The sequence below is a fragment of the Anoplophora glabripennis genome, unplaced genomic scaffold (genome assembly GCF_000390285.2).
Source record: "Anoplophora glabripennis isolate ALB-LARVAE unplaced genomic scaffold, Agla_2.0 scaffold1, whole genome shotgun sequence".
Lineage (NCBI taxonomy): Eukaryota > Metazoa > Arthropoda > Insecta > Coleoptera > Cerambycidae > Anoplophora > Anoplophora glabripennis.
In genome coordinates, this window is record NW_019417028.1 from 2,045,317 (window position 1) to 2,058,787 (window position 13,471).

General features: G+C 35.0%; 1 protein-coding gene across 2 annotated transcripts in view; it reads right to left on the reverse strand.

Moving 5' to 3' along the window:
- Positions 1–13,471, reverse strand: part of LOC108913052 (RNA polymerase II elongation factor Ell) — a 119,032-nt gene that overhangs the window by 12,529 nt on the left and 93,032 nt on the right. For both annotated transcript variants that reach the window (XR_001964605.2, XM_018718583.1), the window contains exon 3: positions 605–852. Coding sequence is in view for 1 of the 2 variants with exons in the window: in XM_018718583.1 (XP_018574099.1) it covers positions 605–852 (248 nt within the window). In the remaining variant the exon portion in view is untranslated. The remainder of the gene's footprint in view (positions 1–604; positions 853–13,471) is intronic.

The window sequence follows — 13,471 nt, forward strand, 5'->3', positions numbered from 1 at the left end:
GTTTCGATACTTTCGACAAAAACCGGTTCCACTATTTGGGGATTTTCCCGAGTTATTTCGTTATCCTCCTCTTCAAAGAGTCTCCAGAGAGCCACGCTAAATTACTAGATAATTACATATAACATTTATTTTAATAACTTACCCTTTACTGGTTACGATATGAACAAATAATAATATCAACTAATAAATAATAATAAGTACTATACCAAGAAAATACCCCGCCAAGCAATGCTCTGCACGGCACTGGCAAAGCTAAGTCAACCCGTGTACCGTACAAAAAAATTATTTACGACCTAGTGGACCAATACAGGTTTGCTTTGATGACCAGCGCACCGCCGTCAATTCTACATCTGGCGGACTAGTTTACCAATACCGGACTCGCCGAATTGCTATTCGCGTATAAGTTACGAGACACATCAGAAATTTCAGGAGAAGTACATAGGGTTTTAAGATTTATAGGTTCCAATTGACATCGTAACAACTACAACAAAGTGCACCCCTAATGGCATCCACATTCGATCTAGTAATTTCGAAAATTACAAAAATACATATCTTCATTTGCCAAAGGATAGAGACGTATTTATTTGTGTTCGGCGACACTCACCATTTGTTTTTGTATTTGTCTTCGGCTTCAGTCATGCGGTTGCGGGTAACCTCGTATACGTCGTCATTGGCGTGGATGCGGATCTTGTAGGGAATGGAACCGAGACCTTCGAGGGGGCCCCGCGGCGACCCTACCTGTTTGATGCACTCGAAACTGCCCCCCTGGCCCTCCATGTCCGCCGTGCTCGACATGGCGAACGAGAAGGACGTACTGCCCACGGCATGGTGCAACGAAGGAAATGATAGCTCCTGCAAATAAAAAAGAACAAGTGTTAGTCTGTATAAAGTACTCAACGATATAATTCTTTTTATCGAATTATTTTATTCATTTCAGTGAAGTATTCTTGACGTAGTATTCATGTGTCGATCAGTTTTCTCGTAACGTACACGTGATTCTATAAAAACTCTGTTCTTAGCGGCTACTCTGATTAAAAAAAATACACGTAAGAATTTACGTAACGGTACCTTTGAATAATTAAGTTCCACCTTCGTCCAATAAATGTGGAACTGTTTATAAAAATAAGTCGTAAACAGTTAAGTTTGTATATTTCAGGCGATGAAACAGGATCTACTATATTTTTTTCTGGTTTTTACATAAAAGCAAAACATTAGAGTTTTATTGAATTGTTACGTAATTCAAAGGAGTCCGAAAGTCATTTACCAAACGACACTTATTAGGAAAAAGTATTGAGAATGAGAACTGTTAAGGTATGAGACAATTGATTATAACAAATAAATCCTAAGTGTACTCCAATTATACACCAAAGAGAAACAGTAACAAAATATCGAAATGCTGGACCAACGAAAACTAAATAACTAATCAGATGCCTCCAATTACCATAAAAAGAGACTGATTTAATGCCGACAATGTTAATTCGGACTTCTACTAAGGCTAAATAACACACAAACAGGTTTTCGGTGTTGTTGTAGCCGTCCAATAAATTTAAATATCACATAAAACCACGGCTCCATGCATGTATAATTAGTGCAGGTGGAGATATACTTCGGTTCGTTATGCATAAGGTAATGCCACAAAAAGAGATGCAATCCGTAAGCGGTTTAATGGAGCCCGATAAATTATTGTTAATAGTCTTTGTCCTAAAAATTATGTTGATAATTTCGAAGGCATTTTTGCGATTTATTTTCATATAGTCTACTTAGTTCAGTACACAATAGGTGTGTGCAATCTGATTGGGTGTTGTGTCTTTAAAGTTTGATTTGTTACGTATCATCATTTATGGAAAGCAGCACACATTTTGAGCGCCTTAGGCGCATTAAAAGTGAATTGGAATCAATGTCCGCTATCTATACTCTGTTTGGAAATGAAAGAGTAATAAAACCCCGAGATAAGAACCGGCCATGGGCGTGGTAATATTTCGTTTCAGGTAATTATCGGGTAACACTAATGCTAACAGGTAATGGGTGTACATTAGTATATTTTACTGGATACATCATAGGGCAGGGGCCGATGTATTGTGACAGATCAATCCAGTCTTAGAGCTGAATATACGAAGAAGTGCTAGTGCAGTAGAGTAAAATTACGTACCTGCTAAACGCGTGAAAAGATGTGCGCTGTCTCGGAATGAGAAGATTATTATATTAAATGTATTTAATGCATTGAAACACCAAAATCCTACCAACAGTGTTGACGACATCGTGGAAAAGTGTTCCAAAATGAGAGGGATTGGAAAATCGACTATCTAGACTTTTAAAGAAAACAAAAAATGAACAAGATAATGCAAATCCCCCAAAATCATCTACAGGGAGGTCAAAAGTCGTTATAGATGATTTCTTCAAAAATGTCATTCGCAGAAAAGTACACTCATTTTATTTTAAAAAAGGAATACCAACGCTAAACAAAATTTTAAGTAAACTTTCAGAGGACAACGATTTGCCGAAAATTAGTAGAAGCAAATTATGGGCCGTCTTACGAGAGTTGAATTTTTGCTGGGAAAAGCAGAACAGGAAGTCAGTTCTTATCGATAAAGATGAAATTATTTGTTGGCGAAGATCCTACTTAAGATCAATTAGAAAATTCCGTGACGAAGGGAGGAATATTTATTATCTAGACGAAACTTGGGTCAACGAGGGATATACTGTAACAAAAGTATGGCAAGATAAAAATGTAAAAAGTTTTCGACAAGCATTTTTGGATGGACTTTCAACAGGGTTCAAGGCACCTTCAGGTAAAGGGCGAAGATTAATAGTGACACATATAGGTAGTGCCAGTGGTTTTGTAGATGGCGGTTTACTTTTATTTGAATCTAAAAATACAGGTGACTATCACGAAGACATGAACGCAGATGTTTTCGAAGAGTATTTTACACAGATGTTGGATCTTATTCCTCCGGGGTCTGTAATTGTCATGGATAATGCCAGTTACCATTCACGGCAGACCGAGCGGACGCCTACGACTGCTTGGAGGAAAGCCGATATAATTCAATGGTTATCCGGAAAAAACATTTCTTTTGAAACAAATATGGTGAAAAAGGAACTTTTGACACTTGTCAATCTTAATAAAGATCAGAAAAAATATGTTATCGATGAAATGGCAACAAATCGCCAAATAACGGTACTACGGTTACCACCTTATCACTGTGAACTTAACCCAATCGAATTAGTCTGGGCGCAGGTAAAAGGAGATGTAGCGCGAAATAATACGACGTTTAAATTAAGTGACGTGAAAATTTTGTTAAAAAATTCCTTGGAACGAGTAACTGCAGATAACTGGCAAAGATGTATACATCATGTACAAAAAGAAGAGGAGAAAATGTGGGAACTCGATAATTTAATTGACGTTACTGTGGAACCTATCGTTATCAATCTAGGAGACGAAGATAATTCATCAGAATATTCAGAGGATGAATTTTAATATACCTACTTTTTTATTTTCTTTATTGTACATTTATACAACACTACATTTACTCACCATAATTTGAATTTTCAAAATACATATATTTTTGTGTGGAATAAAAGTCTATTCATTAAATTTAAATAAATATTTTGATAATAATATTGAATAATTTTATTTGAATTACTAAAAACCCTCTTAACCCGGTTATGATGCTTAAAGTAGCCTCATGTTTTGAAATGCTGTTTTTATATTGTTTACTTATAAGAGAAATGGACCGAGAAATTGAAGCGGCATAGACAAAGACGGATTGTCGGGGATTAAATTTTAGCTACCTGCTACAATTTAGTACAGTCCGATCGCACAAAGTTTTTTTAAAAGTACACCTCATCTATACGGAAAATACATAATATAAAAATATTGAATATAAGCACCAGTACTACATTTATTTACGATGTGCATACATAATAAGCTTTTATTACTTTCTTTCATTTCTAAACAGACTATAGAGTATTTTATAGTTGTGTATTTCTATCCGGGCCCCAGTTATCTGTCAATGTGACCGTCCAAAATTTTGTATACTGTTACAGTGAACTTATACAAGGTTTTTTTTGGCAAAACCTATTTATTTGGCTCATCTTGAATGATGACGAATTCACGAACGGTTTAGATGGAATCTGCGGTGATCACGGATTTCGGTTGGCCAACATGCTGTTCGTCATTTATGTCATCACGACCGTTTTTAAACCGCGTATACCGCCATGAACTATGCCATAAACTTGGTTCATCAATTGAAATGTTTCAGTAAAAGTTTTACCTAGTTTAATACAAAACTCTTACCTCTTCGTTTGATGCTGATTTTGTACACAAACATACGGTCACTTCCATAGACCTTATAAACTATTGGATTCGCCCAACTGTCATTTTGCCCATATAAACGGCAATGGCACAGACGTGTGCGAGAGAGATAGAGCTAGTACGGGCTTATGCTTCGACTGTAACGCACTACATTTAATTCAACCAATCGGCTAGCTATACTCGATTCCTTACCCCTTTTTCTGTTCGGTCACTTCCATAGACCTTATAAACTATTGAATTCGCCCAACTGTCATTTTGCCCATATAAACGGCAATGGCACAGACGTGTGCGAGAGAGATAGAGCTAGTGCGGGCTTATGCTTCGACTGTAACGCTCTACATTTAATTCAACCAATCAGCTAGCTATACTCGATTCCTTACCCCTTTTTTCTGTTGGGCCGTATTCCCTTTTGAATTTAAAATGATTCGTGGTGACTACACTAAAAGTATGGTTATGTTAAAAATTTTGAGAAATTGATTAGGTTTTTAATTATATTCAGATGAATGGCAGAAGGGGCAGCCGACGAATTTCTGATCTACAAAGACTTTTTACATAACTTTTAATTTAAGGTTTGTTTATGGTATTTTGTACCGGTATACCCGGGTACCATTATTTGTTTTACCGGTATTTGCCTGCACTAGCTTCATCTGCCTTGCGTGATTGACCTCTCTTACTAGGGCCGTCTATTAGATACAAATTTTGTTAATAGCAGAACGAATCTTATATGTACAGATGTATTACATCATCTCCTTAATAGACTGTAAAAGACTGACCAATATTTTCAAATTGACACCCATTTCAGATTTTGAATGGAGGCGATTAGGATTAGGATTACGTCGATATATGCGTCGTATTCAACGCGAAAGTGAAATCAGAACCATCTAACTCGTTCGCCGGGAGAGAGAAAGGTTAAAATGCTTTATTATTCCACGCAGTTTTATAAAAGTTGAGATGTTGCTTAACGGTAGAACTCACGTGTTCCCCGTCACGTCAATGCAAGATCGTTCCACCGATGTTCTAATGGGATCCGATAGACTACATACCCCGCCTTAGAAAGTCTTTTTTTTGCCGCGGTGGGGCCCGTGCAATGCATCGAGTGTTATTTATACTTATTTCGACGTGATAATCACCGTACGGTCTTGACGGGTTTCCGTGTACGAAATTAAATGTGAAAGCAGGTAGTTTCTAATATCGGCCGTTACAATGGAAATGCCTCGGCTACTGGGAAAATGGGTTTGGCTTTGAAAATTACACCCTAGCCTTCCGAAACGCAACAAAAAGGCATTGGATTCTGAAATCTAGTATTTCAAAAAGTAGTCGAACGAAAACAGCTTATTAACTTCTTTGGGAAAATATTCAATTGAAGACTACGAGGAAACGAAATTTAAGGAAGTCGGAGCACATCAAGGACTGGAAGTAGATGATGAAATTGACAATATTCATGAAAGGGTTCCACAAAATCCACAAGTATATAAAACTAAGAAGAAAAGAAGATAGATAAATCAACAGTGTCCAGTAGATGTTTGTCCATACAAATACGATTGAAGGCATATACTTTTTTTCTAATCAAAAGTAAGAATAAGTCTTCTACTCTTCTTGTTAATCCCTTTTAGAGACATACAAATCTACCTTGAAGCACTATCAATAAAAGAATGAAACAATAATTAGGGCACTGTCCAAGGTTTTAGAACAAGCAATACGAAGCTGTTCTTCATTAACACGTGCCTCTTTACAGTGTTCTACAACCCCTGTTTTATTTGAAGATTGAATCTTAGATTTTTACAGCTATAACCTTACTTTTTTTGATTATCAATATTTGGACATGAAGGATGCTTTAGGAATTGGGCAAATATTTTGATAACAAGGTGCATAACAAACCACACAACTAATAGTATATTATTCAACGAGCGTATAATGATGGGTATTATTCACGAGGTGAAGCTGCCTACAATTTTATTTGAAAGTGTTGTCCTCTATTATCGCATAAAGGTAAAGAAAGAAAGGTATGTATTCCAAGTAGAAAAAAGAACCGCTACCATCAACGATCGTGAGAGAGATGTGAGAAAAAATTGTTCCCACTTTGAATTTCAAGATAAAAATTATTAATGCGTTTGAAATTAATTGTGAGAATCGGTTAATTTAAATTAATTGAACGGTTCTACCAAAATTAATCAAGAGAATAGTGAGAACAAGTCCAATATATCCCAGAAGCGGTAATTAATTTGTGTGAAAGAAATCGAAGCCGATAATGATGAGAATGACTGATATCATGCTAATAATGAAATAATCTTTTATTGGCTGAAAATCTCACAAAAGAAACATTTCGTAGTACAGACAAGTTCTGTTTGANTACACGAGATGAGGCAGGATAAAGAGGGATAATCCCCCTCGATCCCAAATCATTGAGGCCAATTTCTAGCCATGGAATAATGGCGCGGCGTGGGCAAATATTTTGATGACAAGGTGCAGTCATAACAAACCACATAATTAAAAGTTATTTATGGTACTAGTGTGTTACGGTATGTCATAGAATTTCGTTTTAATAATAAATAAAAGTAACTTAAAATTTCAAGTCGTTTCAATGCCTGAAAAAGTAGTTTAACGAAATGAATGTATTTTTAAATATTACAAAGGATGTAAGTTTGTAGCATTTTAGGTTATTTGTTGACTTATTACCGTTTCAAATTGGTTTTCTAATAAAAACTTTTATCTTTTTATGATTTCTATAAGTCACTAGTGGGTTATAAGTCATAACTTATTAGTGACTTATGACTTATAACTCACTAGTGACTTATAGGCCACATAATTCCTTTAAAACCAAAGAAACGATAGCATCATTATATAAAAGTGTTGGATAAAAACATTTCTTCTGATTTAATAAAAAACAGTTTAAGTCTAAGTTGTGCACCGAGTTGTGACTGTGAAGAAAAATTACATTTGGCTTGTCTATACTTTTCAGCTGCCTACAATTTTATTTGAAAGTGTTGTCCTCTATTATCGCATAAAGGTAAAGAAAGAAAGGTATGTATTCCAAGTAGAAAAAACAACCGCTACCATCAACGATCGTGAGAGAGATGTGAGAAAAAATTGTTCCCACTTTGAATTTCAANTTACAGCTATAACCTTACTTTTTTTGATTATCAATATTTGGACATGAAGGATGCTTTAGGAATTGGGCAAATATTTTGATAACAAGGTGCATAACAAACCACACAACTAATAGTATATTATTCAACGAGCGTATAATGATGGGTATTATTCACGAGGTGAAGCTGCCTACAATTTTATTTGAAAGTGTTGTCCTCTATTATCGCATAAAGGTAAAGAAAGAAAGGTATGTATTCCAAGTAGAAAAAAGAACCGCTACCATCAACGATCGTGAGAGAGATGTGAGAAAAAATTGTTCCCACTTTGAATTTCAAGATAAAAATTATTAATGCGTTTGAAATTAATTGTGAGAATCGGTTAATTTAAATTAATTGAACGGTTCTACCAAAATTAATCAAGAGAATAGTGAGAACAAGTCCAATATATCCCAGAAGCGGTAATTAATTTGTGTGAAAGAAATCGAAGCCGATAATGATGAGAATGACTGATATCATGCTAATAATGAAATAATCTTTTATTGGCTGAAAATCTCACAAAAGAAACATTTCGTAGTACAGACAAGTTCTGTTTGAAAATAAAAATGGATAAATTCAAATGAGGTAGCAGGGAAGTTGGTGTTTGTTGCAGCATTGCGATCGAAAGATCGTCAAAAAATTACAGTTAAAACGAATACATAAAAATAAATAAATTCAAGAACGCTGACTTCATTTGATCAGATTTTTTAGAAAAAGATTTTCTAATTTCTTTGAATTAGTATAATATCTTTAAAATAGAGCTATTTGGCTACTGTTTACGTGAAGAATTTATCTAAGGGGTAAGTTTTAGTTTAAATTAGTTTACTATTGAGTAAAATGATCAAAAAACCTTTATTTCTTTCACTCACACCGAGTTTTTTACATTGTATGGTGCTTAATAAATGTAGTCTCAGATCCAAAGGAGAACGTTTTCTTCACGAGTTATTAAAAATTACCTAATACAGAATTGTTTGAATATAGGGACAATAAGAACGCTGATGAGTCAGCTAAGACAGGAGTCCAAATCCTCCCATGACATGTTGGCTGTATTATTATTAAAACACACAATGGCGACAAGCAAGATATGAAAATTGGTAAGTCAATAAAAGTCCTGAGTCCAATACCCTATTAGACTCAGGAAACATCTGAGTAACATTGGCTTGGTAGAAGACATTTATCCAGGTTCTAACAGAAAGAAGAAGACAACACAGTTCATATCTAGTCTACCATTTGGAAGAGAATAATCATAAATTGGTAGGTCTGTGAAGGAAATATTTTCGAAGTAGCGGGGTTTGTTGGATTAGATGACTATAGTTCGATGAGGAACTCTTAATATCACAATAAACCCATGGTTGGCTGTAATGGAAATGAATGGTGTGTCATCTACTATCTCTTCCTCAAAACTAATGCCCTCACAGTGCTGTGCAACTCGTGAGACTGAAATTTCAGATACTGCAGCACTTTCCCTACAGCTCTAGTCGCTTTCTTTGGATCTGTGAAGGACGCTCTGGTAGGATACAGAAACACCGTCCGTCTCGCGTAAAAAATGACGTACGTATCGAATTATATACCAAAACATTAAAATTGCCGTTATTTGATGTGTCCATCGACAACACCAAGTGTACCAGAGTCAAACCAACGTAAATATCCGTTCCATGACAACCTGTCCGATATAATTATTAATATGGGACCGGCAACGTATCGATTAGTGTAGCTGACGCACGGTAATTGTGGCATACAAATGGGTGATTTCCATGTCAGGATGCGATACAATTACCGACGCGGAGTGAGTAAACGTGTATGCAAATGCATACTGGAGAGATATGGACTTGTTAATTGGCAGCGGCATTGTGATATACGGATCCATCACCAGTACAGATGCAGATCCATAAATATACGCGTATGACAAGTTACTGGTAACGATTCAAACACGATTCATAAGAATCATTTATTTATTTAATAATAAGACTTAAGAGGGCTCTAGAGGAAATAGGCAACCAGCAATACATTTTTATAGATTTTATTACACAGTGCATCGTGTATGTCCACTTCAATGACTGAAATAACTCTTTCCCACTTTCAGGACTGGATTTTCCTTTGTTAAAATATCGGCGTCGCCTGTTCACGAGCTGTGATAACTCGCCTCCTGCGGCAACTAAATATGCATATTCACCCGCGAATAAACCGATAAAGAGGTAAAAAGAACTTTTTTTTTTGTAACGTCCTGGTTGACCGATAATTAATTTATAGAAAATGACAGGGAGAGGCACATGCAGCTGACTGGCTATAAAGGCGATCACAAAATTCCAGTTGAATGGTTCGAATTAATATTGATTTATATATCTATGGTTATAGGCCGTACTTAATTACAATTCCGATAGGTTGGGAAACTAGTTTCAATATCCGTAATTTAGATGGACAATAGGGTTTAGGGCGCCGAGACATAATGGTGCGTTTGGCAATTTATTTCATCTCCATTTGAATTCCCACCTTTTTATTGTCAAAGTCTGTGATAAAGTTCACATATTGTCTAAAATTATTAACTTGTGGCCACAACTTTAATCTTTTCCTTGTTTATTACTCTTTTAATGAGGAGTATACTATTAATAATAAAGAATAACAAAATTAACACCCTGAAAATAATTTGAATTTAAATATGTAAAAATGTTCATAATTCTTGTAGATGCAAGTGAAAACTATCATCTTTCGCTGTTGTATGCCGAATAACATGACCATGACCAAATTATCATTACAAAAAAACAAAACACGACCTTCACTTTAGACTGAATCTAGGTTTCGATTAATAATTTACACCGAGCACAACATTGGTACTAATTTATTTAGCAATAGATTTGCAAATTATACGAAACACTTGAAATAATTACAGTCTGACATACCTGTATATTACCGCAATTATATACAAATAGTCAATATGTGTCTGAGTTAATATTACTAAAGAGAAGTAATGAATATGCACTTTTTTAAAAATAATGTGAAAATAATTTCATAACGTTCCACACTTTGACAATGTCTTCATGTAATTTTCAATTTCCGAATACTAGATAGATAGCGAACTACCTTCTTCCATGTCAATATTACTCGGACGTTCCTTGATTTGTAATCTTATCAGTCTTTCTGTTATCTGAATCGTCATGGGTCAGTAAGTCTGCTTCATCTTCGACGGTCTTTTAAGAATTTCTTGGCTTGCTATCTTTTTTGGGCCTCACCCTTATCTAGCAATGTCGCAGAAGGTCTCGAGCCTTCCTGTGGTTGTAAATGAACCTTCTCTTGGCTAACTCACCAATCTCCTAGAGGTCTCGATGATCCTCATACCCTGGAACCTAGGTTCGATTTGATCTGTGTGTAAATAAAAACCACTCACGGCTGGGAGACCCTTTTACAGCCCAGACTTCTATCTTCGAGCCATCAGTATATGAGACTAGATTGACTTTAACAGTTGTCCTCATCTTCCAGTGCTCCCTTTCTGGCACTGTCACCATGACCAAACCATCATTGGTACCAAATTAAATGAAAGATCTTTGACATTCGCTACCATTTTTTTTGAGTCGTCCCATTTTGACCCTAAGCAATTGCGATACAGATTTTTTTGGAAATTATTCATCTAGAAAATAAAAAAATAATTACTAAAAAAGTCCAAAAAGTTGTTCAGACTTTCCTTTATTCGGCTGCTGTAAGCAGAAGAAAAGTGTTCCCAACTAACCCAATTTGTCGTTTGACACATTAGATTTAATGCCAACGCAAATACCTCGCTATTGACAAATCGTAAGAGAAAATTGTACGTGTGCCAAAGGCATAGAATCAGTTTTTTAATTTACTTTATGTTCTTCGTCACTGTTTCAACTTTTTTTATCATTTTTAAAGGTTACGGAGCGCTCTTGTTTTTTGTGACAAACGTAATTTTGCTAAAGCCAACTGCACACTGCGCTGCGACAAGTTTATAAGAGCTGTGGGCGCCGCACGTTTGCTGATGTCCCGTTTGAACAGAGAGAACAGGACAAGAACGATACATACTTTTCCATGTGCGGCAGTTGCTTTATTTAAAGTAACTCTTCGACTACCCTATTCCAGCGTTCATGTAAATTCGACACTCTCGTTCACACCTAACGGTTCTTACTTTCTACCGCACCGAGCAGACACAATCCGATTTCATTACAGAACAATTATTATAATTATGAAAAGCGGTGGTAATTCGGTAGCGGCTCTCGTTGCGGCGTTACGTAATGGAAATTGTAATAAAGCGTTACCGATGATAACGCAATATTTTTAGATTGTAGAAATGATTCAAGGACAAGCGCGGGTATTTAGAATTCCTCGGATAAGTTTTTGTTCCCAGTATAACGGACCGCTTGAAAAGAATGGGTTATGGTAAACGTATATGGTTCGCTTCAGAAACACGAAAAAAATAATAAAATCGTAGACACGTATAATGGTTTCTTCAAGCGTGATCTTATTTGTAGTCTTCATAAATCAGAGATTTTTGAGATGAAACGTCGTTAGGTTTTTCTCAAAGCGGCATTTAGAAATAACTTAAAAGTCGATAATATAAACTACTGTTCTATTCTAGAACAACTGGCATAATTTTATAAAAAGTAGTAAGTATGTAATTCAGATTCCAAAAATTTTCATTAAAATATGTAAGTTTTGCATCAAATATCTAAGTATGCTAAATAATGTACTCTATAAACTCAGTAATATTTGCTCAAAATAAACAAAAATATCAAAATAGTGACAATAAGATAAAGCATAATAATGTTGCAAACCTTCAAAGGAATTATCTTTTATTTTTGTTTCTAATAGCATTAGCATCACTTTGCAAGACCAACACAAAATTCAGTCATGATACGTAAGCTATTATATTTCTGCACTGTTTAAAAAGTTATCTAAAAGTTCAAAGTTTTATGTATTAAATATTTACATCTATTAATATTTAGATATATACACAATATATTATGATCCTTACAATTTATTCAGGATTTCTCGAACATAGCCATAATTATTGTAAATATTTTTGATCACTGGAAATCAACCCTTTCACTAAATCAAATATAAGTTCATTTTAGAATGATATGATGTTGAATTGCAATTTTTTTAAGGAGAGATTTTACAAATTCTTCTTAGGCATACCAAAAGCCTCTTGGATCATTCTTGAGTTTTCTACCAACAGCAGAATATCTAGATTGATCCAGTCAATATTTTGAATACCGCAACTCCTATTACTGTATTACTATATTTCCGAATACGACTTAATTGACACAAGCGTCTTAATCGTAAGGCGATTTTGACTTAAAATTATATTAATGTAGATTATATGCCGATTTTGTCTTCATTCATACACTATTAGCTATAACTGAGATAAATATATAAATATTTTCATATCAAATATACATTTTCCACTGCTTTGATAGTGGTATACGTCAATTACAGCCAACATAGATTTAAAAAATAGGGGTCAAATACAGGGTGATCGCCGGAAATACAATAGCAGTTTTCCCCGTGTATCAATTCAATTTTTTTAGAGGAAACATACTTGAAATGCATACTTTTCTCATATACCCTATTCCCCAAAGTTAAACCCGCACCTAATTTATTTATAGCAGTAATTTATTATTAGTTGCAGGCTTTTATATTTAGAGAATATCGCAATAACAAGACACTTTACAGCAGGTGTTAATTAGTTTAAGAAATAAACACTGAACGCAGGAATTTTCCAAATACCTTCGATTACAAAACGTAACATAACTCTTAAATCACCAAAACGATAGTGAGTCAGGCGTAAAACTAAGCGTTTGAGAAATCAGAAATTACCACACTTTATCGACGACAAAAAATAATAAAGATGCTCTGCTATTGTCCAAATATAAAAACTTTCTTGTAACAAACTAGTATATATCACTTAGAGTCGTTCCTTTTTTTTATAAATATTGGCACACTTTTCGTCAGGCTCCCAACATCTGTCCTTGGTTATTTTGACTGTGATCGTGATGAAATAATTCTCCTGAAGACTAAGAACATCGCG